This window comes from Vanellus vanellus (genome assembly GCF_965231255.1).
Source record: "Vanellus vanellus genome assembly, chromosome: 3".
Lineage (NCBI taxonomy): Eukaryota > Metazoa > Chordata > Aves > Charadriiformes > Charadriidae > Vanellus > Vanellus vanellus.
The window spans coordinates 23475130-23502883 of record NC_138907.1 but is presented as its reverse complement, the minus strand read 5'-3'; the positions used below and the strand labels follow the sequence as shown (position 1 = coordinate 23502883).

General features: G+C 38.2%; 1 protein-coding gene across 2 annotated transcripts; it reads left to right on the top strand.

The window, feature by feature from the left end:
* LYPLAL1 (lysophospholipase like 1) lies at positions 1-27582 on the top strand. 2 transcript variants are annotated; one of them, XM_082481183.1, is made up of 5 exons: positions 1-119; positions 4362-4461; positions 14939-15108; positions 26408-26523; positions 27143-27582. In XM_082481183.1, exons 1-5 carry the CDS (start codon positions 35-37, stop codon positions 27380-27382), a joined length of 711 nt encoding a protein of 236 aa, XP_082337309.1. In that variant the 5' UTR covers positions 1-34; the 3' UTR covers positions 27383-27582. The 2 variants fall into 2 exon arrangements, with proteins under 2 accessions (XP_082337309.1, XP_082337310.1); XM_082481184.1 differs by lacking the exon at positions 1-119 and adding an exon at positions 460-524.
* The last annotated feature ends 172 nt before the right edge of the window (positions 27583-27754 follow it).

Below are 27754 nucleotides of genomic sequence, written 5' to 3'. Positions count from 1 at the left end.
GAGGAGGAGGAGAAGGAGGCGGCGAGCACTGGGCATGGCGGCCTCAGCAGCGCTGCAGAGGAGCGTGGTGTCCCCCGCGGGCAGGCACACCGCCTCCCTCATCTTCCTGCATGGCTCAGGTGGCTGCTTCTCCCCCTCCCCTTCTTTTCCCCTGCAACCCCGCGGCGGGGCCGGGGCGTCCCGCCGGGGAAGGGCGCAGGAGAGCCGCCTGGGGGAGGCCGCCCTCCGACCGCGGGGCCGGGATGGCCGCCGTCGCTGCCTCCTGCGCAGTGGTGCCCTCCCGGGAGGGCGGCCGGAGTGAGGGACAGGGTCGGCCCCTTCAGAGCGCGGCGGCTCGGCGCTGCGTGAGGGGGGTCAGCGGGACGGGCCCGCCGCCACGGCAGCCGGCGGGCTCGGGGGGGCTGGAAGCGAGGAGAAGGGGTGTGAGGTGTCCCTGTGCCGGCGCTGGCCGGCCAGCAGGAGCTTCCGTGGGCAAAGCGGTGTGCGTGGGCCGGGTGTGGCGTTTGGGCCTCCCCGGGGCTGAGGTGGGCCGGTGGGGGGTTGTGAGGGACGGTGCCGTTACAGGCCAGCCTGGCTCTCTTCGCCAGGAGAACGCACACGTATTCTCCTAATTCCCCCACTCTAGGGGTAGAATTAAAATGGCTCTTGGCCTTTTTCGGGTCAGGTTGAAAGTATTCGTTGTCACCTTTTAAAAGCCGGGGTTAATAAACTGACCCCTCTCTGTCCGGAGGGGTCCTAGCCTGGTCCAAACTGGCTTTGTGGCCACCATCAGCAGAAGGTCGCCACCTGCATTGCTGACCAGTCTGAGGGCAGGAGGGGAGCATGTGCTTTGTTTGTTTGTTTGTTTTTCTTAAAGGTTATTTCTAACTAGCTGAATAATAACAACAAAGTCCAGGTGACTTAAAAAAACCAACCAAACAAAACCCAAACCTACCCAAACAAACAAAAACCCCCACCAACAAACCGAAAAATAGCAATCATTGGTCTTTATTAGATCAAGGCCTTGGGTATTGATTCTCTTGAGCTGCCCACGTGCATGTGGCGATGAGCTCAACTCTTTCAGCGTGTTTCTCTTAGTTTTGCATTTAGCTGATGCTTCCATTTAGTTTAAAGAGAAGTATGTGCTTATTAAATCAGTTTCACTTTTATAACCTAGTTTAGTTTTGCTTTTCTCCAGTTCTGTGAGTTGAAGAATGAAAGTGGAAGAGGGTTCCTGAGATGTGTTCAGCCCCCTTGTTAACCTTAATGCTTTAATGCTTGAGGAAATAATTTTCTCTCATGTTGGAGGAGTAAGGGAAGATTATGGTTAGAGGTTGATTCCACATGTGGTTAAAGTACTCTACAATTTTTCATGTTTGATATGATTTCATTTATAATGTTTGCAATGGGGAAGTACAAGGGTGCTTTTATTTGGTTTTGTTTAGCAGTTCCACAGAACAGAATTCAAAACAGAAATAGCCGCAGTGCCGTTGCTGTGGGCTGGCTTGTAAACCTGAATTGTAAACCTTCTGTATGGCACTTGTGATGGAAAGTGGCAGTCAAATGGCATGAATCCATTTTGTTCATAATGCTTGCTCCAGACAAATTGTAATAAGTGGAGAATGTAAATGCAAAATAGTATAGAAAAATATAAAAAAATTGCAGGTACTGTACATCAAATTTAGGTAGGGGATACATTTGGTAGCTCAGCATGGAAGGCAAATGGACATTACAAATGTATAACGATTTTTTAGACTTAGGTTTACAACTTTGTATGTTGTAACATTCATAGAATCATAGAATCGCTTAGGTCGGAAAAGTACTGTAAAGATCATCTAGCCCAACCATTAACCTAACACTGCCAAGTCCACCACTAAACCGTATCCCCAAGCATCACATCTACATGTCTTTTAAATACCTCCAGGGATGGTGACTCAGCTACTTCCCTGTTCCAGTACTTGACAACCCTTTTGGTGAAGAAAATTTTTTCCTAATATCCAGTCTACATGTTACATGTTGCTAAGTTTAAACTTGGCACAGAAAAAAAAAAAAAAAAGGAAATTCAAGCTATATTTGAAAGGAAAATAATTCATATTTTACTCGAGGAGGGGGAAAAGATAATACTGCTGTCATCAGTTTTTTTCAGGTTTGTAAACAGACTCACAGCAGAATTGTCCGTGCATTGTTTGTTTCTTTTTAGGAGTGTTCAGAAGAACATACAATGCTAAAATCTAAGAACATCCTGAAAGACAATCCTTTCAGAAGGTTGTTGGGTTTTGTTTGGTGTCACAGTCTCCCTTCTTTTTCCCTCCCCTCCTAATTCTGTTCTTACCAAATCAAAATGCAAGTGCTCTACAGGAGTTGCAGAGCATTTGGACCATGGGGACTCTTGACACACAGAAGGTCATAGTTAAATTTTCTCTTATTTAATGAGTTTTCTATGAACTTTTCATAGATAAACTAGCTTCATTAACTGTAAATGGTTCTGCTGATCTTGGCAAAACTTAAGAAATGTGAATAAGTAATAAAAGATATGTCCTGCACCTCTAAGGAATTTGTAAAGATTTAAGTAAGTCCCAATTCTATAAGCAGTCAGATAATTGCTGAAGTTGATCTACCTAAGGATGGGTCCTGTGTATTTGCAAAGCCTAGACTTTTGCTTTCTAACTGAAAAAAGAGGTGTGTATAGGAAAAAAATGTTTATTGAAGCCTCCCTAAGGTAGGTTGTTCATAAATTAGGTGACAGCAACCATGAGGAAACCCTTGCATGTCAAGAGTGTCTACTAAGAATCAGAGGTGTGTTGGGACTTCAGACTACACTACTCGCATAACAAAAGTGCTTGTTGGAATGTGTTCTGAAGCATCCAGTTAAAGATATAACCTTGATTTTACTGTTTAACGTAGCACAGAATAAGATTTGTGTCAGTTCTACAACCCTATTGCTTATTTGTCACTTGGAGTATTTAGATCAAACAGACAACCTCATGGTTATGCCATTTGTGCTCAACAAAAAAAACCTAAATGCCAGGTTTAGATCCTTCTTGCCTTCTATTTTAGTTCTGAAGGTGCATTAATTGTATGTGTAAATAAAGATCACTGAACTTTGAGTGCTAAAACAAGAGCAAGTCATCTCCATTGGGGAATTATAATCATTGTAACAATAAATCAACCCATGTAACGTGGCAGTAAGCCTGGCTTAGGGCAGTGATGTTTTCTCTTGTGGTTTGGCCATTTTATTGAAAAGAATAGGGCAAGTTGTGAAGTCAAACTGACCCAACTTGAGATAAAGTAATAGAGAATACTGTTAACTTCAGCAGTTTGACTTGATAGTCAAGCTATCAAGGAGCCTCGACTTCAAACAAGACTAAAGTCGTATGGCGTGGGTGGCAGCCAGTTTGCTGAGTGCCCACCAAATTTTTAGGTTGAATGTTATTACATGATGTATTACTGCCTACTATAAACCATATTCCTTAATGGGTCAGTTTACTCAAGCTTGAAGCATTAACTCTTTTTGGAGACTTGTGTGTGTGTGCTGTGCAGAGGGGTGGCAGTGAAGTTATAGTTGAAGATACCAGTGATGCAAAGACAAGCTCTAGATACTGTCTGGTGTATATAAGTATACTTTTGAAAGGAACATGTACTGCCTGCATAAGAACTCATCCCGTATATACATTCATAGCACTTGAGTCTGCAGGTGTTTTGGCTATAGGCTGAGTTGATAAGACTTGGAAAAACACATTGAGAGTCAGATCTCAACTAGCCTTCAAATGGAACTCTGGTATCACATTTTTTGAGGAGCCTGCCAGATATTTTAACACAAACTCATCTCATGAGTATTTTTACAAAACATTGGAAGTATTTGACTGATACTTCCCCTAAAGCCTATGTGTAATATTAGCATAATTAAATGTGAAGATCCTTTTTTCGCTCTTGACTAGGTTTTGAGGTAGGTTAACATACATAAAATTCTGCAGTAAAAGTAATTATCTTTTCTAAGGGGAGCAGCAGGTATTTTATCTCTCTTTTTAAGATGTTCATCGGTATTTTTTGTTTGTCACGGTTATCAGCAAATAAGGTAAGTTGTAAGTAAGAAGTAAGGCCTTGTGCCTGATTAGGAGGTACTTAAGCCATTGGATGTACTAAAGTATTTATTAAACTTATGCTGTAAGACCTCTTAAGTAGTCTGTTTCTAGGAAATTTTGAGTCCATCTTCTGTGAAAAGGGGATTGAGGCTATTCTAGAAAGTTCTTTTTCAGTGTTTTGGAGAGTTGACTTTGTGATTTAGAAATTAGTTCAATCTGGTATAAATATATTTTAAATTGTATAGTTTTTTTTTCTAAATGCATAGAATAATTCTTGTTGTACTGTTCTGTGTGATACAGGTGATACTGGCCAAGGAGCAAGAACATGGATAAAACAAATTTTGAATCAAGACATGGCTTTCCAACACATAAAAGTAATTTACCCAACGGCTCCTGCCAGGTATTGTTTAATATATTTTAACTGTAGGATTAAATTACTCTGTTCCAGTACTGTAAAATACGCTTGTGAATATTGGTACAGACTGTCATAACACTTCCTCCTTCTTTCTCATGTATATGCTTTTTGGCAAAACGAGCTCAATAGTGCATTGCTGCCCAGGGACTATGATTTTAAGTGGTTAAGACTCTAAATCATTAAGACTTCAGAGAATTCACAGTCTAATTCAAATTCAGGCATTATCCTCATGGTATCTTTCCATCTCCTTGATATAAATAGAAAAAGATACTCCAGTGTGTGTAGAGCCTTGTTCTGGATCATAATCCTACCTATGTTAACTCCCATAAATTAACCACTAAAATATTCTGTTGTATTTAATGCCAGGTTTCAGTTCTGAAGGTGATTGGTCTTCTTGGCAAGTAGGATGTGAAAGATCTTCAGCTGCTGCAGAAAGGACTGGGAATTTAAAATTACACATTTCTTCTAGTTCAAATCCTGGCCCAGTTGTTTCAAAGATAATAGAGTTCAACACTCACTGTAGGCACAAATCTCATTATTAAATGACACCCTGTGTTCCATAGTAGACCGGAAATATAGATAAATATATTTACCTCTGGGAATTTGAAAGTTAGTGAGGTCAGACCTGAAGGCTAAAAGTTGGGTGCCTACCTCCATATTTAGCTGACTAAGAACATGGCCTTATATTTCAGAGATGTTTAATTTTTTGTAATATAAATTCATTTTTAAGGTGTCTGTGACTAAGTTAGGAAAACGTTTCCTTGAAAGGTAATGGCACTTAAGTTTCCTTCTGAATTTGTGTGTAAGCGTGGATGAATACTGAAAGGAAAAGGAAATTGTGACGTTCTGCACAGACTTTCGAGGTACAGAGGTTTGAAAGTCAGAGAAAAAATTCTTGGAGGGTATAAACAAGTATAATAGCAGATTTTGTCTGGCGTTCACTAATACATGAAAAAAATAACTTTCCTTGACCATGTATTTTTATGATCTTCTTAGGCAGGAAAAGCAATTGAGAGGTTGCAGTTTGAATGTACTCACTATGTTGCAGAAAATTGAGCCCATGAGTGGAAGTCTTTGAAGCAGTGTGTTTTGGGTTAGTAGGTAGTGAATATGATTTTTCTGTAAATAACACTCTCATTACTTCATTGATGACAGGTTAAAGTGATGGCTAGAGTTATCAGTGGCACATCACACATGCTGATGGGCTCCGTTTCTTCCCTATCAACACAACAGGTACTGGAGAAATGTAGGAGGTTTTGCTTCCTTATGAAACGATCTTTCTTCACGTGTTCTATGCAGCCAGAGCACCTCAGACCACATCTGTTAGGCTAGTGCTTCATTTTTCCATCCCACTGCGCTTCTGGGGTCCAGTCATTTTCTCATGTGTTTTGGTTTCTTTGGATAACTACAGATATAAACTATGTGTAAATGATTAACCAGCAAGGTCCCCTGACTCAAATGAGTGGCGTTTATGGGGAATTTGTTTTTATCTTCAGACTTAGGATTTCAGTACTTCTGTAAACAGATGGGAAGACAGACAGTGTTGTAATTTAAATATGTGAATAACCAGTTAATTCCACCCCCTTTACTTTTTTTTTTTTAAGTCGAGGTTATTCTTGTTCTTTTGTGGACATAGAGGTCATGCATGAATTGATTCAGAAGTGTTTTTTAGCAAAACTGTGAAAAGTTGTATATTTGAAGAATAAAAAATACCCACACTGTTTGTCTTTGACTGACAATGTGAAGTACGCTTGGGATATTATTGTACAGCTCTCTGTTGCTGATAAGCACCATTAGCTGACATAGTGAAATAAAACAGATGCCCTTAAGTACAATAACGTTAGCCACTGTTTGCAGCTATGCTGAATTGATGTTTGTGAAGATATGTGTTACGGGTTGAAACCAAAATAACAGAAGCCTTTACAGACCCATTTCATGTTGTTTTGGTGTTAAAGTCCAAAACACATTATGCTTTTCAAAGCATTTGTAGTGGTTGCTCTCCCTTCTTCCACAGAAAGGAAGAATAAGACCTAGAACATCCAGACTTGATGTCAGACATTAAAATAATTATATCTGCATATGGTCTGATTTTGTGTGCGTGTGGATATGTATTCTGATAAGAATTCCAAATGCTTCTGGCACTAATGAGGGAATTCGGCATCCTTGATAATGAGACCTATAGGTAGACAGTTACGGGTGAGTAGATGCACTAAAGAAGGTTCTGATTCAGTCTTGGTCCTGTAGAGACAGAGCAATGTGCTAGTGGAAAGCTGTGCTGGTGTCAGTGAGAGTCTCTGTGGGTGCACAACCTGCCATTGTGTTGTCAATTATAGGTGCAAAGCTTGCCAGCAGGTTTTTACACTGATGATGAAATCGAACAAAAGCTTGAAGTTAGGCGAGACCATAGTAGGATTGCTTGGCTAATACACTCTTCTGGCAAAATACTGTTAATGTGGATGTAGTTCATACTCTATAAACTCCTGTTTTTTCCAGCTTAACTTACCACATACACATTGAACGCTCTCCGTCAAAGTAGTTATGCCAGTAAAAGCAGGTTTGATGATATTACTGCAATGCTAGAGGCTTTGGCAAAATAAGCTGCAGGTCAAGAATACCTCTTCACGTTTTTGATGGATGTAATTCTGCTGATAGATAGATTTATACATTTGGTCTTATACATTCTTCATGTCTATTAAATACAGTTCTGAAAAGCAGGGGAATTCACATTTTTCAATAAACCATTGACTTTTTTTTTTTTTCCGTTGTGGAGGGTGGATGGAGTTTATGTTTACTTTTTGTTTAGATTTTATCCCAGGCACTGAACCATACATATTTTTCGTTTACTAAAACGTCAGAGGTTCAGACATGTTTTGATTCAAGAGTCAATATGTTTGAAAATTATTTTGGAAAGCCAGCCCAGCATATAATCTAGAAGAATTCTAAAACATGTTCTCTGGCTTCATTAGTATTGATTTCAGCAAACACTAGAGAGGTTATTTCTTTTTTATGGGTAAAAGCAATAGAATGTTACTGAACTACATTTTATAAAGCTGTTTTTTACTATACTCTACAGGTCTCTGTAAAAAGTTACACTTTTTAGAAAAGATTTACTTTTTTGTCATAATTTTTATAATGTGCAGGGTCTGTGTAGAAAATGATCACCAGATGCCCCCAGGACAGGTGAAGTGTTTGCAGCATTTTGTCATACTCATCCCCCATCGCTTTGGAGAATCCTGTGAGTCTCATATATGTTTGTTTCCTGAGCAAAAATAACAGAATATAGATAGTTCAATTTACTATTAAAAAAGAAAAACTTGCAAAATTTCTAAGTAAAATGCTTGTGGTGAAAAGCATGCTTAAATAAGAAATGGAAAAATATGTGGATTTGATGTTTCTATGTGATGTAGTTAAGGGTAGTTGTACCTGAATTCGGAGTATGTTTGGAAATTAAATGCATGCAAATTTTGCTTTACAAATGAAGATTTTTAGGCATTCTTTAGAGAGATATTGTTTTGTTCTCTATAATGAAGGCAACTGGGATACTTAAAAATGAGTAGAGAACTTGTTCTAATAGGTTGTTCTTTTAACCTTATCTAGCTTTCTTTCAAGATCAGTGCTTCTGTACATAGATTAAACTTGTTAAACACAACAGAATTTTATTTCCTCTCCCTCGTAATGCTAATGTATATCTTTAATTAAAAAAGAGAAACTCAAATTGTAGCCCTAGCAGCTGATGCAATCCCTAAAGCCACGTCTACAGTAATAGTTTTAAAGGAAAGGGTTTCCTTTTTCCTTTTTTATTTGGGTCAGGATGGCTACAGCTTTAAATACTGTTTCAGCTGCTACAACTGTGACTTAAACATTAGGTTTCTATTGAGTTTCTAAATCAGAACTGAATACCACCCAATTTAACCTTTTTTTTTTTTAATAGAAAGTGATAGTTTAAATTGGCATAGCAGAAGCTAACGTGGTAAAGTTAAAACCATTTAGGCTCCACTTGTTTTAATAAGTATACCTTACTTTCTATAATTCCCTTAAAAAATCTAGGTCAAAGATTCTTTGCGTTGTCTCGCATTCCATTCTGACAGTCTTTCTCTTTTGCAAGTCAGAAAGTAAAGTTCTGAAAGAAATACTTCTTTGGCTATTTTGTGGATCTTTTTGGCGTTCACTCAACATACCTTTCTGTGGCCAGTAAGTCTCTATGCAGGGTTTGTTGTCTGTTTTTTTGTTTGTTTTTTTTTCTTCCCAATTTATTCTAATTTCCCTTGTCTAAGCATGTGGCTGGTAAGGACCGCTCAGCATTATATGGCCTGGTACTCCAACCTCAGTTCACGTCTTTGCTCAGCTCATGGGTGGAAATGAGTTTCATCTCATCGTAGTCCCCATTTGGCTATATTGCAAAACCACCAGACAGTTTGGCACCGTTCAGCTACATTGGCAGCCTCTACTTGTGAGAGGCCTAGGACTGGAAAAGCAGCAGGGGTACTGCAGGTCAGACTTGAGATGGATTGGCGGAGCTGTGTAGGGGAGAACGCATGGTGCCTATCATACTATTTTTGGCTCAAGCAAATGTTATTAATCCTTCACTTTTGTAAGCCCTAACCTCATTCATAAATTTAACACAAAGAAGTCTTTTTAGAGGTGGAAGTTTGAGGGATAAATGGAAAGGGTTTTAGTTGGTATCATGGGGTGGTTCTTTCATCTCCTTCTGTAAGTAGAAATTTAATTATTCTGCATAATAACGATGGAAGCACGCTTGGATAAACTTCTGATTTTCCTATTATTTCTCCTCTTGCATTAGGTGAGGAAATCAATTGGATATATATCCGTGTAATGCTTACATCATATACTGAATACCACGTGGAATGCAATAAACACGTCAGAGATACTTTAGCCATGCTTGGGGAAAACAAAGTAGATTATGATGGCAATAATCTTGGATTTCTAATCCCTTTAACTACATCGTGCTCTTAGATATCCTTCCTCTTGTTTGTCTTCTCTCAGCTTTTTTCCAATACAGAAGAATGGGAGACAGTAGTTTTTATATGGCCCCTTTAGCAAGCAGTTGGGGGATCCTCAGGTGTGTCATTCTGTGCTCCTGCTTTACTGTGTTTTCAGGGGTTTCTGTGCTTGGCTAGCGTCATTCATCCATCCTCAGTGGTGTTTGCCACCAGCTTGTGAGAGGTACCACTTTGAATCCCAGAGTGTCTTTCAAGTCCTGTAATGGAGAACTGATTCAGATTGAAACCTGGTTTGCCTCTTGTCACTTTCTTTCAGTGAATTCATAAAGCAGCCACTATTAGCTGTTGCTAAGGAATAGGCAGTGTGTAGAAAAGGTCATTTATGGTGTTTTCTCAACCATGACATTATTGCCGTTCCTCTGACTAGTACAAATCCCCACAATTTACACCCCAACCCCCTAAAAAAAAGAACCCAAACAACAAACCAACGGAAACAAAGAAACAGAAACAAACTCAGAATTCATCCTGCTGAGTTTTTTGTCAGTTTCTATTGCGGCTTCAGTTGTCCTCAGTGAATTAGATTTGTCCCGAATAACAAAGGCTGTCAACATAGTATTTCTTCAGGTAACCATTCCGTACTGGCTCAGTTAGCTCTCATTTCAGGCAATATATATCCAGAACAATGCTATCAAAAGCACTTGCATGTGATTGAGTGAACAATGCTATCAAAAGCACTTGCATGTGATTGAGTGAACAGGCACAGCCTTTTCTGAGGAACAGCCGAAATTACTCCTCATGGAAATTACTCGTCTTTCTTCCTAGTTTATTTTTTTTAAGTGTACTTCCAAGTTAAAGCTGTTTGAATTTCTGAAATATCTTATGCTCTGTTACCATACCACAAAGCTTCATTATTAAGATATGATGAACCCCAGTTTAACATAAGATATACCTTGGACTAGAGCTTTGAATTTTACTTCTGATTTGAATAGGTGGATTCTGTGCCTTCATCCCCTTTTCTTTTAAAATTCACTTTCTGCTTCAAGGAGACAGTGGGAATTAAAAAGCAGAATTATGAACTAGATTTTCTATTGTGGTGTACTAGTATAAGTGGTGAGCTTATGCTAGGAGAGAATTTGGGACTGGGGAGTAACTTTGCTTTCATTGGAAAAACCTGCCATCATCAGCTTTAGGAGAGTCAAGCCTTTCTTACAGAATCATAGAATAGTTTGGGTTGGAAGGGACCTTTAAAGGTCACCTAGTCAACCACCCTGCAATGAGCAGGGATATGTTCAACTAGATCAGGTTACTCTGAGTCCCCTCCAACCTGACCTTGAATGTTTCCAGGGATGGGGCATCTACCACCTCTCTGGGCAACCTATTCCAGTGTTTCACTACCCTCATTGTAAAAAATTTCGTCCTTCTATCTAGTCTAAATCTACCCTCTTTTAGTTTAAAACCATTACCCCTTGTCCTGTCGCAACAGGCCCTGCTAAAAAGTTTGTCCCCGTGTTTCTTATAAACCCCCTTTAAGTACTGAAAGTCTGCAGTAAGGTCTCCCTGGAGCCTTCTCTTCTTCAGGTTGAACAGCTCCAACTTTCTCAGCCCGTCCTCATAGAAGAGGTGTTCCACTCCTCTGATCATTTTTGCGGCCCTCCTCTGGACCTGCTCCAACGGGTCCATGTCTTTCCTGTGCTGAGGACTCCAGAGCTGGACTCAGTACTCCAGGTGGGGCCTCACCAGAGCGGAATAAAGCAGAACTTAAGCAGTCTGGCAGTGTGCTCTGTAGATTTTTCTTGAAGGGATGCACAGTCTTTGAAAAGACAACATTACAAAGTCTCATGAAACTCTGTGCCTCCTAACTGAGAGGAGATGGGTTTGGGAAGGAAGCAAAAGTGAGGATTTCAAAAATTTTGATCTTTCTCTTTCTTTATTTGAATCTTGAAGCCTAACTTCACTATAAATTCCCAATTCTGTCTGACATCTCAGGAAGTTCTGTCTGGAACTTTAAGAAAGCTGTGAGCCAGCACCAGTGGTCTGGGTTTTATGTGGCTGCATTAACAGGGTGATCATAGCACAGAGTGTGAAGGTAGTGATACAATTGTGCTTCAGGAGAAAGAGTTGGGGGAAGAATATTTACTGTTTATCAACGTGCTGTCTGTTACTCATGTTTCTTATTTAGAGCTGCTAGCAGTGCTGGCTTGTCTTTTAACTTAAAACATGGGTCGGGGACAGTGATTTATTGGGTAACGAACAAAAACACCTGTAGTTTTATGTGAATTGCTATGCTAATAGCATCATTTTGGAGATAGGATTTGGCATGTTTTTAGAGCTGAATTTGAACCTTGTGTAGCATCATTCAGTTGCTCTCCACTTCTGTTAAGATAATTTCAAACTATTTATCACAATTCTAAATATGATTAAGAAGGTCTAGAGTATATAATCCATGTTCCAGGAAGGTGGAGGAAGATGGTGTTAGTACTTTCTGCTTTCATTATGTTTTCATGGTTAGTATATAACACACATTAGCAGAAGCTAACCTATCTTCAGCTGGTGAAAACTTGAATGATCTAGATTACTTTGAAACTTTACAGTGAAATCAACAGTGAAAACTACTTCTATCTGAATACATGTTTAAAAGATTGAAAGGATAATAAATACTTACAGAGATATTACAGGATATATTTTCCTTTTAAGGCATTCAAATATTAGGAGTGTAAGATCTTCTTGAAACCGCAGTCTCATGCAAGAAGTGTATGTGTGAGGAAGTCAATTTTAGATCAATGCACACCCTTAAAAAAATAAGACCTATAAAATAGTCAGAAAACGTGGTCCAGAGGGATTTGAGGATATTGGGAAGCATTTTAAAGATTCACTTCCTCAGGGTTCTGGCAGTTTCTTAAATGCTGTGTGTTATTAGCCTTTACATCTTCTTTTCCCTTTATTTTTAAATGTTAAGGGTTAGTTCAATTTGTAGGAAATTGTGTTTCAAATGTCTCTTAAATACAGGTAAAAGTTTGGCAGTTGGATATACCAGAAGAGAAGGTCCTCGATTCTTGTTTTCTTACATGGATTTGAATCTTTTGTGTGCTTCAGAGCAAGCAGAACAAAAACACGTACCCCCTTTAAAACTAAACAAACAACAACAAAACACCCCCACATAACTTGGGGGACTATATATTTTCATTCTGAGTTTCAACAGCACATGTTTTAGAGACATGGAGCTTTATTTTTAGTATCATTTAAAAAAGACAATAAAGAAGGTGAGGCAGAGAGGAAAAAAAATCATCAGGACTAATGTTACGAGTTTTGTTAAACTTAAGAAAGCAAAAAAACCCAAACTTCAAGTTGACCATTTGGTCTGACACTGTCCTTACCTGACTGCGCTGATCTTACCGGATGGAGTTTTCACTCCACTCTGTATTTCTTTGCCTTTGTGTATTTCAGTTCAGCCTCTCGTGTCACTGTAACATAGGGTTGGTTGTTTTGTTTTTTTTTTCTCTTTTGTGGTTTAATTGTATGAAAAAATTTTGTGCTGTATTCTTGGAGCTGTACAGATGGTTTCACGCCAAACATATTTGTTTACCGTGGTAATGTCTGAGTTGTAGTGTGCCAGCTAATAAAGGGATTTATTTAAGGAACAAGGTGAATGACTAAAACAGATGTGCCAGTTGGGTGAACCATTAAAAGAATCTTACTTCTCAGCTTTACGTAAAGGTTATTTTTAATGCATTTCTGAGAAATCAAGAGTGGGTTGCAAGGACGTTTTTGTCACAGCTGAAAGCATCTTGTCCGTTTGCTTGGGGGTCTTTTCCTACGGGGTTAAGACACATTAGTTTTTCATGTGTCTTATTGTGGAATTTGCAAAAACAGCAGGTAAAAGTCCCTGTATGATCAAGTATTATAATTTCATCATGGATTTTGTCCTGTTTATAAATTGTATGATTGTGTCTTTCAAATGTGGGGAAAACTGTTTTAATATTTTTGTAATGTAAATATAAATTTCTGTAATGTAATACAAATATGTATCTTCATTCCATGGAAATTCTGGGACAACCTGCTGTAATAATACTAAAAGCTTACACATCTTTTCTCACACAAATATAAGGTACTCTGGTTTTACTAGAAATTGAAGCACTCTGGCTGTTAAGCATTTTAATCAGGATTCATATAAAAGTGTTTGAGAGAGAAGCTAATACCATGAATTAAATGTTGTTTGCCCAAGCACTTAGTCTGTTGTTCATCCAAGTGACTTCCTGAAACTCCACTGATTCTGCTGTTGTTGATATTTTTGATTGGAATGTCTCCTCTTAGAAACTGACCTTTGTTAGAGTTTTGTAATCTTGTTTCTTAGGTGTTGATCAAGTAATTTGGGAAGGATCCTAGAGACAGTGGTAATACTGAACAGAAGTTTAAAAAAAAAAAAAGGCAAAAGCATTTTTAAACTTAGCTTTAGCTTGCTGAGTATACAAAATATTTCCACTGAATTTCCTTTATCTTAGGAATAACCTTTTTTTAATAGACAAGTAAGGGCTAGCTTGGAAAAAAAATGTTAATTCGGCTGCTTAAGTATATGGTTTGGTTTGAATTAAGCAAATGAGGGGCTACTTAAGGCAGACACTCTACTAAACTTGACCACATACTTGTATGCCATTTTGAATAACAGTCAATTTTAAGTACTTGCTCCTGAAGCTGTACTCAAAAAGATGAAACAGTGTAGTCTGTCTGGCTGTACCTATCTGTTGCTGTTTATTGCCTCTTTCTTTATATTTGGCTTACCAGCTTTTAAGTCATGGACTTTATTTATTTTGTGTTCATGACACCGAGCAGAAGAAAATCTGTGTTCTCTCATTTTTCACTTGCATGACTAATGCAAATAGGACACTGCTTCTTGTACGCTTGTACTAGTGGCAGTATTTCTGGTTTAGAATTAGCTATTTACATATGTGAAGTCTCTCTGGTATTAATAAAGGCAGAATTTGTTCCTTCATTAAGAATAATTGAAATAGTGGCTTTCTCATTTTAGGTTAGTTGTGTTTTTGTTTAATCCTAGTACTGAAAAAAATCCAGAGAGAGCACAGAAGTCAATGTTAGCATTTTCAGTGGGTTCCCATCCAGACAAATTTATCAAAGGCTGTCTGTTTATAGGCAACAATTGTAATCTGATCTGAGCTCATCTGAGCTTAAGTAAAAATGAAAAATGTGCCCCCTGATTAAAAATTTCAATTAAGGATTTTAGGGGGCTTGGTTTTGAGATGAAGCATTGATCTCAAAGCAATATGTTTGATATTAAATTGTAGAGCCATTGCAAGGCGGCAATTAGATCACCTTTCTTGTGATTTCAGGGCTGTGAAATGTGATGGATGTGAATTGAGTTAGACCGAAAAAGGTTCCTCCTTTGCTTCACTGGAGAGAAACTGAATTGTTTTTATTTATCAGACGTGCTGAAGGCTTTTGATCTTATGCTTGGTTAATAATTTTTTTCCTTCCTTCCACCACTCCAGGCCATATACACCTATGAAGGGAGCCTTTTCCACTGTGTGGTTTGACAGGTATAAGATCTCTAATGACTGTCCAGAACACATTGAAAGTATTGATTCTATGTGCCGGGGACTTACAGACTTGATCAACGATGAGGTTAAAAACGGCATTGCAAAAAATAGGATACTAGTAGGTAAGAGAAACTTATTTTTGATGTGTTTATTTTAACATTTTTTAATTGTTAAGAGATCTTCTACTTTGGATTACTCCATCCTGAAAGCTTGTGAGCATGCCTTGCAACTGCTGAACAACCCCTTCAGCAGCCAGTCCTCAAGAATATTGAATCATTGTTTAAACCTGTATCAGGAGGGAAATGTTGCTTACTGTAGGCAGTGTCCTCAAAAATGTAACTTAAAACTGTTTTTATTGTTAATAGTCATTTGTAATCATTATATAAAATACAGAGTCGTCAGTGATTTACTTTAAAAGGTACATATTTACATATTTTTACTGTTTCCTTTTAGCCCCTTTTGAGGATGGAAAAGCATACTTTCCCAAGATGACTTGTGTTTTGGAGAGTCGATATGTAGCATATAAGTAATCATGGGCATTTCCTTACTGCTCTAATCATTTTGGGTTAAGTTAATTCATGAGCAAAAAATTCACATTACACATCACTAAAGCTTAACAATTGATAACAAATGAAATATTAGCTGTCATAATTCTTATGTGTCTATCTTCCTGTCCCGCTTAATTTCCATAAATTTGCAGTGACCTTCACAGTACTTCTGTGAAACAGATAGTGGGATTTTGAGGCACAGGAATTGATGGAATGGAGTAGCCTGTGTCAGAGGAGGAGTGAGAATTCACGAGTCTTTGGCTCCCTGTTCTATCCCTAGACCACAAACTATTTCAGGTTGGGGGTAAAAAACTCTTAATGTGTGAACTTATAAATTTATGGCCAACTGAGTCATGCCATCAAAATCCTGCGTGGTGGAGCCACTACCATGCTGCCTACATGTTTTCTTGGTCCAGCCCTATGTTGCTCTTTGAAGGCCTCTGTTTACTTTCCCTTTCTGGCTCATTGCCCTGGCTGCAGAATGCATTGTTTTGGATGGCTGTCAGGACAGTTTCTTTGATCTGTCTTTCCCGTGTTATACCTGCTGGCTTGGAAACAGCTGAAGAAGCGCAGGTGCTTTTCTTTAGGGTGAGCTGGGAGATGTTCTGTGTACAGATCCAACTTGCTACTAGGCTTTTCTCCTTTTTCTGTAGACTTCAAAATTAGACCTAGTGAGACTGTAGAGTATGAAAGTTGTTTTACAAGTCATAAGCAGAGTAAGGAAATTGGTATGAGGCGATTGTTTCAGCCCATAGATTCTTTGGAAGTCCCCGTCTGTGTGTATTTGCATTCCTCATCTGTAAATCAGAAATAATTATACTTATTTTCTCACTCATGAGAGCTTTGATTTCAGGCTTCTAGAGTAAGGCAGTGTCCTTGCCTGTGTGACAGAGACTACGTGCATACATCCTCACAGTTGAATCTAAGATTGGTGCAACAAGCAAAATAAGGCAGCCCTGAATTAGCTCCATCCAAAGTGCAAAAGGGGAACCATGTGGATGCATAAGAAATTCACGAGTGGAAAATTGTGTCACTTGTGGCTGCAGAAGTTTGTGTTCTTCTGCGAGAACTTTGTGCCTTCTCTCCACTGATTAACCAGTGTGTGATGCAGCGGAGAATGAAGGTTAGAGGCCCTTTAAGATTTTTGTGCATAAAGATTGGGTTTAGTATCAATCTGAGTCAGCATAATATGACATTCTTAGTTGTTTTAGAGGCGACTTCATGCAAATAATTGCCCATCTTGTGGCACTGTTTCTAACAAGAAATCAGGAATTCTGTAAAGGTAACTGGCAGCTTTGTAACATTTTTGATCGAAAGACAATATGAGGCCAAGGTTTGGTTATGAAGATATAGTCAGTATGTCTGCACCAAACTGTAACGTCCACTGGAAAAGGAGAAATGGGTGGCCTGAAATTTTTCTGAGTTTGGGAAAGATTGGTGTGCAGGAGATGATGGAAGATATGGTCACTTGCTGAGACGACTTAGTTCTTAGACATTGTAGGAACTTTTTAGATTTCTCTTTGAAAAAGTGAAGCGTATCCATCTGGTACAAGAAGAGAAGGCTTGAGGTAATGGATAGGGAGCAGACAGCAGATTGGTGAGTGCTGGTGTGATAGAGTTCGAGGAGGCAGCCTTCGTGAGATGAAGGGAAAAATAAGACAATTATAGCAGAGGAACCCACGGTGAAATGTTGCTATGAATATTTCCCCAGTGCGTTCAGTGATGGTGAGTTGTGTTGGAGATCCATAATGGGAATACTGGTATGTATCTTATTATGGAAAATAGAGACAAAATAGCTGAGAGAACAGACTGGAAGACTCGGGAGTCTGTGCAGAGCAGTGGGGGCCGTTTCAGGTAGGTCGCAGAAGCCAAGAGAGCAGAGCAGTTGCGTGAAGAGGGAATGAGATGGCTGTTAAAGGGTTAAGGAGAACTGGGTTGTGGGACTGTCTATTTGGTAATGAGTGGGAGTTTTAATGAGTGGAAAGAAAACAAAATGGGTATGAGGAGGGTAACAAGATTGAAGGTTATGGTTTTATATGGAATAGCAGACTAGAAATTACAGGCTGAGGATGAGTGTCAGATATTGTTAGATGAGGGCGAGAGAGGTGTTAGGCAAGCAGGAAGGTGGGTAGCTGCTGACAGCTCAGAGGTGTGGGATAAGAAGGCAAGATCTGAGGGAGCACTGTGCAAAGGAGAGCGAGTGGGAAGAGAGGGGAAGCAGGAGCAGGCTCTCAAGCAGTGGAAAATGAGAAGCCCAACACCTGGTGTTCTGGGGGATGATTCTCCTTCTGGAGCTATTTAGACTTTCCACAAGGCTCAATATTGTGGGTACAGTAAGATTATTTGTTCTGAAAGAAATTATAGCCTGTGCTGTTTGTTTCGGTAGCACAGTTAGCTCTGAAATCCGTAAGTGGCTGCTTGTAGGGCAGAACTCTACAGCTGGGGATGGACTCCAGGTTGTGCAATGCCGCTCCTCTTTTTCTTTATCAAGAAAAATATTGGTGCAACCTTGTTTTTAACAGCTGTTCTATGAATCTACTTGTAAAGAATTAAATTACTTAATTTACTGGAGGTAAATAAAGTCTTATTATTAAAACCTCCATATCAATTTAGTGCAACAACCAGCACATAGCAGCATGTGGCTCATCTACCCATTCCTATTTCCTGACAGTTTCATGAGTTGCTTTCCTAATAATAGAAGTCTTTGAAGGAAGTAGACTTCTGGTTTATTAAGGTTTAGTTCCCCTGACCTTGGAGGAGGAAGGGAGACTGACTGCAATATATAATTATTCAAAAATAATTATATCATCTCCAGAATTTGATAATGGAAGTCACTTTTTAGCCAAACATTCTTGTTGAATTACTCTTACTGGTCGTCCTGGCTAAAGCACTTCTTGCAAATAATCCTGTAAGTAGGTTTATATTGACTTTGGAGATAAAAGGATGATAAAATTAGTCAAATTCTGACACCTGGGGCTTTGATAGTATCCCTTCCTAAAAACTGGATGTATTCCTTCTGTATAAATGCCTGAATTCATTGCTAAATTAGCTAAACAAGCAAATAACCAGTTTGAAATGTGTGACAATCATTTCTTTTTCTATTTAAAGCTGAGTTGGTTTTTCAGGTGGTGGTGGTTTTGCTTTGTTTTGTTTTCTTGTGTTTGGTTTTGTGTGTTTTTTAACTGCTTCCATAGTGATAGTGCACTATAAAATAACTCCACTTAGGTGGGAATTGTCAAAAATTTTAACAATCTTATTCAACAATATGTTAGAAGCTCTTGAAAGAAATGGCCACTTCATGTTTGGAGCATTCCAGCAGTGCTCAATTTAGACAACTACACTTCAGTGGAAGGTAGTCTTTTTGTTCTCTTTTTTTTGTTCTTAATTTAGCACTACTTTCCTACTTTTACAGGTCATTTTTTGTATAGTGCAGAAATGCTGATCCAAGCGTGTTGGTCTCTGCCACCTGTAGTCACTTGTATAAGCAGGCAGTGAAAATAAACTTTCCATCACAGTCCTGTAGGTTTGACTGTATGCCAAGAAACGCATACATGATTCCTGACCCCTTGTATTGTAACAATAACACAAGACACACAACCACTTTTTGTTTATTGCTAGACTTCTTACATAGCTACTGAACCATGGTGGAAGTAACATGAAAGCTCTGTGCTTCTTGTAAATATTAGCATTTCCATCTCTCTCAGTGTGTGTGAGAATGGGATGGGGAGAAAATATCTTGGCTTTGACATTGCAGAGAAAGATGATTCTATAAATATGGGAAGATAAAACAATCAACAATAAATCCTTAAAACATTGGGCAAAGTACTTCACCTACAATCTTGCTATTTTATGTCTTTGGCTTCTAAGCCTTTTGCTGTCACTAATCCTGTCTGGTATCTTCTGTCTTTATTAGGAAAGCATTGTCTTTTGTTTAGAGGCACTTACTACCATAAAGTAAATTCATAGGTTTATGTTGCCATTTGTCACTGCAATTCAAATGAGATTTCTGTTTCTGTACCACCCATTATGTGGCTTTGTGGTTTATCTAAATTATGCCTATAAAATGCTGGGCTCAAAGCAGTGCTGTTAGTTCATCTTCCCCATAATACCAACAAACATCTAATTAATTTTCAGTGCATCAGTGTAAATTTGTATTACACTTGTATTTCGGGGAAAATGTTTGCACCTGAACTGGCCATTTATTTTTCTTTTGGATCTCTACTACTCTTTTTACTTCCTGATGTGCAAGCAAGAGAGAATAACAAATGAATGTTTCTGTTTCCTTCATAAATCATTCAGTAGGAGGTAAAAATGCTAATAATTTTAACCAGAGGGTAGGATCCACCACTTGTCACTTTGTTTCCCAGCTCTTGATGGTGTCCATATTAATGTATCTAGAAATGAGGGGTTTTAAAAGGTGGCACATTCTCAGTTTCAGTCTGCATGGTGAATGACAGGCTTAGCAAATGATAGTAGAATTCGGGAGTAAATAAAGCTCACAGTAATAAAACCAAAAATAATTTAATCATGTTATTGTCATCATATATTATCATCAGATAATGGCTGTGGGAAGAAAGAAATTATGAAGTGAGTCAAATTCTCATCTTTTCAGCCTTAGTAGAAACTCTGTTGAAAACATATGCTTACTCATCTTTAATAAATGCCTGAATTCTGTGCAAAGTTAAACGGATGGACGGACTTTCAGAATGCTTGGTAGTCATGTGTAGACATGCCACAGGGTGCACATTAACCTGTACTTTCTTCACAGTTGTGCCTACCAGATCATAGAAGAGTGAGGCTTAAGAACATTTGCTAATCAGCTCTATTTAGGCAAATCCTTACCATTGCTTTTCTGACTTGTTCTGAAAGATCTCTATTAATGTTAGGTTCGCAGCTTTCCAAGGCAACCTGTTCCTGTGCTTCACTATTCTTTGTTTTGGAGAGCCTATTTTCTAGTTTCTTTTCTGCGATTCAGTTTAAAATCATTAATACCATGAGCATAAAGAATAGGTTATTCTCTTCCTTTTTCCATGTTTTGCAGTTATTCTGACTGTAAAAATGAGAAGTAAGTGTTGCAGCAGAGCTGTGCTGTCATCCTCAGAAACAACCAAGAAAACACACTACGTAAACAAAGCAAGCTATAGATTTGATAGAGTAACATCTTATTAAAAACTGATTTGAGACTTTTCATGGATTTTATTTTCCTTCTAGTGCTAAAAATTATGATTCCTTAGGTACACGTGTTGGGTTCCCCTCTAGTATCTATATCACTTGAAAATAAAACCGTAACTGGTTCTGGTTTTACTGCGAGTTGATACATTAGAAACTATTGTATACGTGCTTGTTTTTACAAGAAAGTGGTAAAACTTGTACCACTTAAATATGCGTTTCAAAATGTGTTTTGGCTGTTGAGAAGGTTGGATAGCAACATGGTTCATGTTCCTAACAAGAGGAAGTGGTTGAGCCAGTCAAGGGAAGTTGCCTTTGTTCTTGTAAAGACTCTCAGTTACTGAGTAACAAACAGAATAAAAAGGCTATCAAAGGTGGAAACCATTCATTGCAGTTCTGCCAGTGTGTAAGGTTAGTGTTTAGTGAAGTTTCATGAATAGATTAAAAGGAGAAAATCGCTGCTGTGAGGAAATTCACTTGAGACAAAATACGTGTTTGGGCACTTACACAGGAGCAGTGTTCAGGGAGTTCTGTGGAGAAGGGAATTCGCTGTTCCACTGGCATTTGTGCTCTTCGCTGATATTCATATATGAGCACTGTTAAATGTATATAATACTTCCATTCATGGATGAAAAAAGAAGGTCATAACAGAAAGTCAACTTTTTTGCAGATGATGTGTAGAACAAGGTTTTGCTGTTACCATTAATAGAAGGTAAATCGCAGAAAGACCCTAGGGAGAGCGTAAACTAAACTGAAATGTGACTTTAGGTAAAAAATCCTGATAACAAACTGGTTAAAGTAGCTCTAAGGTGAAATATCTAAAGAAAGGAGAAATTGAGACTGAAAAATGCTGGGAGAATGGAAGGGAAATGAGGCAAGAGTATGTAATGTATTGTGATGATAACAGAACAGGCGGACAATTTCTAACTGCGCTGTTGTAGCTTTATACAATAGAAGAGTGTCTCTCCTTGCACTGTTTTGGCACAGGCACTGTACGCTGTAGCATTCATCTTGTGCCACTGTTACCAAAGCTGTACTGACAAATTTGAAGAAATACTGGGAAGAAGAAGAACGACTACTAGAGAGAAACTAGTGAAGAAATACTGATTAAAATAAACACCCCAAAACCCACACCCTACACCAAAGTCGGAATCCTTATCAATGTCTGGGGCTTAGCTTCTCCTCTTCCGATTCTGTGCTGTAATGAAGCAGTTTCTACCACTGCCACTCAAATTCATGCAGGAACAGCGCAAAGCCTATCTCTGCAAGGAGCAGAAGATCTGTACTCCATGCAGATCACAGAACTCGTGCACTAAATGTGATTAGTAACTGAGTTTCCTATGGCTGTGATTTCTAGTGTGGAAAACAGCTTTGATCGTCACATGTTAAAATTACACTGGAAAGACCGAAAAAGTGATCTGGTTTGTTAAGTCCATAATCATTATGTATAACAAATTGACTAAGGCATTTTACAGTAGGATCTATATGACCGGGGAAGCAATCGGCAACGTCAAAACTGTGTTTTTTTTGGAGAGGTGTTTTTTCTGTACAAAAGAATGAAAACCTAAAGAGCTTTCTGAACTCAGGAATAGGTCATTGCAGGCATTAGAGTGGAGCACGGAGGAGAGGGCAGAGTTTTTAGCATTCTCTCATGTATACAGGGCACAAAAGGGAGACTAAGGAAACCTTTGTGATAGATGGTAGTTAGTCATTTTCTGAGATACAAACCCAAACGTTATTAGACCAAATACAAAGAAATGAATAAGGCTGAAGTCTGACAGTAGGTAAATATTTGGGTTTCTGATCTCCATATAATGTTGAAGTGTCATCATGGACCACATTATCACTTCAGACAGCTAAAAATGAGGCGCAAATTAATATAAATCAAGAAGCAGAAGTGAGCTCCAGGTTTTATACAAACATTTTGATGTTTAGAAGGCTCCTAAGGCCATTTACAAGCTCTGTAAAGAAGGTTTTATCACTGAAAAATGGCATCTGTGATGAAGATTTTTGTTTTATTCAAGTAGAATTAAATTACATATGAGAAATTCAGTCTCTATTCACTCTGTGTTACATCATTGTATGGCTGGGATTACCTGAACATAGTTACAGATGATATTCCCCCAAAGAATGTTTTGGTTTTGGTAAGTATTCCATGGGAGTTTCCTTCTGATTCAAATTCTTTAATTTGGAAGTGTGACGATCATGTGATTTCAGCAAATCTTTCTCAACTAGCAAAGCAAGTTACAAGCAGCTTCCTTCTCACTGCAAAAGGGGTACTCCCTAGAAACCAGCACTACACAGAAGCAGATTTGAGGTCATTAATGCGTACTTGAGTGAAGTTTCTTTGCAACTGAAAGAAAAGTGCTTTACTTAATTGAGTCTGGTTTGTATGTGCTTATCTTTTAGCCCGTGCATAAACCTCCTTTGTAAGACAGAAAATTTAATGCAGATAGTTAGATGTTTTCCTGAACTGGTATCCTGAGCATTGTAGAGCCAACACTCTTTAACCGCTTTGAAGCGTTATTCATAGATCTCTTTAAAAATGGATATAAGGTGAAAATGGAAAATGAATGTACTTTTTATATGAAACCTATTGGAAAATTCTGAACTTCTATGCCCACCCTTTGTATTTCTTGGAAGTAGATTGGTCTCAAGCAAAGGGCTTGCTATGTTCTGCCCATCTAAGGCTGAAATGTTGCAGTGTCATTTTTGATTCTGATTAACACTCGTGACACAATCTGCTTAGCAATGCTGTGAGGTTTACCTATTCTTTATGCTGAGATCATTGGTGTACACAAGCGTACTTGTACTTTTCTTGTGTGTTTTGCTTACATTCTGGCTGTCACTTCATACATTTGTTTTGTGTACCTGCCTCTTATTTTTCCTTAATCCAAAATTTGAATTCTTATAAAAGTTCTTCACTGAGCATGTCTTTTATGCGTTGTGTCAAATTTACACTTATACCGAAGTATTTCTTGTAATTGAAAAAAAATTGTCCTCAACTACAAAGCCTTATTCAGATTGTTTTTTTCTGAAGTATTTACTGTACGGCATTTACTTAGAGATTGTTGTGGTATCAAGTGACAAACTTCAGGTTTTCCCCTGGAAAACCAAATTCAAAGAAATAGTCCTTTGTCTTACATTTTCCTCATAGTAGTATGAGCCACATAAAAGAACCATTACCTAATATTCTTCTAAACAGAAGGTGACTGCATTGTCAAAGACTGCTGGTGAGTAATTGCATAGTGTTGCCAGATTGTGACTAACTGGGTACAAAATTTTAGATTAAATCATTTACAAACTAGTAATGAGTTTTCAATGCAGCTTTTTTCCTGTATTCTAAAATACTTACAATGGACTTCATTTTATATGTGGCCAAAGTATATCTGTATTTATTTGTAAACAAATGCAAAATGGTCTCCTTGAGTGTAAGTGCCTGTTTTGGGGTTTGGGGATGACAGCATCATTCAGAGTGATCAAAAGGAAGTGAAGAAGCAAATGATCAGTTTCCACAGAAGAGAATAAAGGAAACTTTAGTACAAGGTATTGTTTACATAATAAATTTGCCTAGCTGTTGTATTTTATATACTTTTTTCAGAAGGCTGTATCTCTCTATGAAGGTGGAGTGTTGAATTTTTGTGGTTAGTGTGACACCTGTGGAATATATATTTTTTTTTTTTTTTTTCCATTGTAGAATTATTTTACTTGTGACGAGAGCATGTCTGGTAGGAAATAGTCATCTGCAGATGAAAGGCTTGCATTAGTATTTTCAGTATTCTTATTTTTGTGAAGACAGCTTTATTCAAAATTTCAGGTGAAGTTGTTTACCCATATTCATTCCTACTTTTCCTCAACTACCATTGTTTCTGAACTGCCACTGGGCACTTAGACATACTACATTTAACTTTGAACTCGTTAAAGATTGATTTATAGGGTAAATAGCAGGTCTTGGCTTTATTTACCAAAGATAAATATGAGGGTATTTATCAGACCCCTGGGTGCATAGCTAGGGGATCCCAGGTATATCTCCTAGTTTGAGGATACAACTCTCCTAATTCAATTAAGCACTGTGTTTGAAAAAGGAAAGCAAGACTCCAGTCTTCCATGTTATGTGATCTTGCTCTTTCTCCCTGAGATCCAAGTTCTGTAAGTCAGGAACCTGCAGTTACCACTTTTGGCCATAATCTTTTTTTAAGACTACAAGGTGACAGTAAATAGAAAGAAGAATCAGAAATTAATCAGAAATTTAAAAATAATGTCGTGTGGGAGAAAGTAAGAAAACACTTCATGTCTGGATTAGTCTAGTGTTTTCAGGAAAATTTCCTACACAGATTCAGCCAAATCTTGCACTCATAATATGGGATGGAGTATGAGCTAGAAGGGCCTCAGACCTGCTGGGACTTGGAGATAAAAATGCTGGAAGAGGATTCACCATTAGCAACAGTCTCACTGTGACCCAGCTAATAATTATGAAGTGCACCATTTTCTGCCTTTGAGCTTGTGTGCACCAGAGATTTCCTGTGTGGTCCCAGGATGCAGTGAAGTACCAAAGTTGCAGGGTGTCATTGGGCTCGGTTTCAGTGCTGCAGGGGCACTGCTCCCTGCTTTTGTTTAGCACCCATGTCAAACTTCTGCGTAGCACAGAAATCAACCCCAGAGGGCTTACGTAGCAGCTCTTAAAGAGCTGTCCCAATTCTGGAGTCTCATTTTAATGGCTTAAAAAAAGATGACAAGCTGAAATGGTTTGGTGTTTTGTCTACTACTTTGGCATTTCTTCTTCAGTCCCTAATTTCATGTCTCTTGTGTGAAAAGGTCTGGGCTCAGAATTTGGCAGCTAATTAACACCTGGCAGAAACCAATTGTATCACCAGTACCCTGGATGCTAATGCTACTCGGTTGTAACCTTTCTGCTGGTTGCCATCTCTTGTGCTAGAAGAGATTTCAGCAGCCAGTCATTCTTCACCCTCGTCATTAACTGGATACAGTCAATATAATAGCCTATGTACTGTGTCCTTGTGAAGTAATGCAGTAGTCTGGATGTTTTTCCTAATGAATAAGCATTTGTCATGTAAAAATCATTCCTGAGGAATTATCTCACGTAAGGAATTAGTGCAGCTGAAAAGACATATGGAACACAGAAGGGTATTAATTCAGAGGTCCTGTTAGAGCTCAGGTGGGGCAAAATGCAATTAGTCCTTATTTATTACATATCCTAAGGTGTAACACCACAAAACACTCAATCTCTGTGTACTAGTCTAATGTGGTGAATGTTCACTGATTATGTACCGTAGTGGTACCGATTTTTCACGTGCAAATGCTACTATCCTAGGGGGAAAATAAGTTGAATAAAAAAGCAGTGAGAATTATCTGTTCATAGAGTTCTGCTTTGTTAATATTGGAGAATATTGGCCACAGTGTTCAACTACCTGGTAGGGACCATACAGGAATGGCTTCTAAATTAATGGCATTTTGGCTGAATTTTTTTTTCCTCAGTGATTAATCTTCAGCAGTACTTTTGCTATCCAAATTCTTAATTGAATCGTACTTTGATTTTAGATCATTGTAACCTTTATGTTCCTCAAGATGTTTTTTGATTGCATTTTGTATAAAAGAAACAAGTCTGAAGATAAAAATAAATTGGAAGCTGGGTTACAAAGACATGTAGCAGAATCCAATCTTTGTTTCTTTTGTTGCATCCTAGGAGGCTTTTCGATGGGAGGTGGAATGGCAATGCATTTAGCATACAGATTTCATCAAGATCTGGCAGGAGTCTTTGCTTTGTCTAGTTTTCTCAATAAAGACTCTGCTGTTTACCAGGTGAGTATGTGGTAGACTTTACAGAACTGCTTAGCTAAAAAAACCCATGATAATTAAAATTGAGTATAGCATGTTTATTCATCTGAGGCAATTGATTAATCTAAACTTGTGACATTTACTAGAAATAGATAAGGAGACTATTAGGGAAGTGAGGCTTTAAAGCTGTCCTTACGTGATCTTTTGTTACTTTTTTGCACAGACAGTACAATTACTTTATTCAAAGTAAGTCAGTGTAGAAGGCAGATTAAGAAATGAAATGCTTTGCAGGTTGTCCTTGGTTGTTAGAGAGTCAACGTAAGTGTAACTATTCTTTGAAAGTTTGTGATGAATTATAATACTCATGGGCTCCATCTGCTGTCATGATTTTTTTCTATTTCTCTTATTTGGAGAGGGATATAGATCTTAAAGTAAACCCTGTCATTTGTCAAGAGTTCACACATTAGAATTTGAAGTGCAGGTTTTTTTCCAATATTTTCTTGTTTGCTTCTGTAGAGATAGTACAATGTGACCAATAAATGGCAGGTTAATAAATGAAATGCCACGTAAATTGTCACTGTAGAATTGTAATGATTCTTTTAAAATTTTTAGTGATGTGTCTAACTGTTTCTTTTCCATCTAGGCTTTGAAAAGAAATGAAAGTGTTCTTCCAGAATTATTTCAGTGTCATGGAACTGCTGATGAACTAGTTCTTTACTCGTGGGGTGAAGAGACCAACAAGATGTTAAAGTCACTGGGAGTATCAACATCACTTCATACTTTTCCAAACCTTAATCATGAGTTAAGCAGAACTGAAATAGAAAAGCTAAAAACCTGGATTATAAAGAAATTACCTGTTGAAGCAGCAAGGACAAATGAATAAAGATGCACCTTTCGTATACTTTCTGATTTTTGTGGTTTTAAGATCATGCGTGGCATGTATATGGGTGTCCCATATATGTTATATAGACAGAACTTCAGGTAGACATTGTTATATTCTATAAAGTTCACTTAAGTGGTGAAATGATGGTGCTGACTAATAACACTCATTTTATCATATGGGTTTCTTTTTCTGTTTTCTCCTCCGGTTTTTAAATTCACATCCATGTCAGTCTATGGAAGATAATGACTGATAAATATTAAAACCATTCCTAAATAATCAAAACTATTCAGGAAGCGGGTTTTTTTTAGCATGTGTTCTAAGATGGAAAAATATACAGTGGTATGGTTGTCTTTCTAATGGCATTACAGCAGA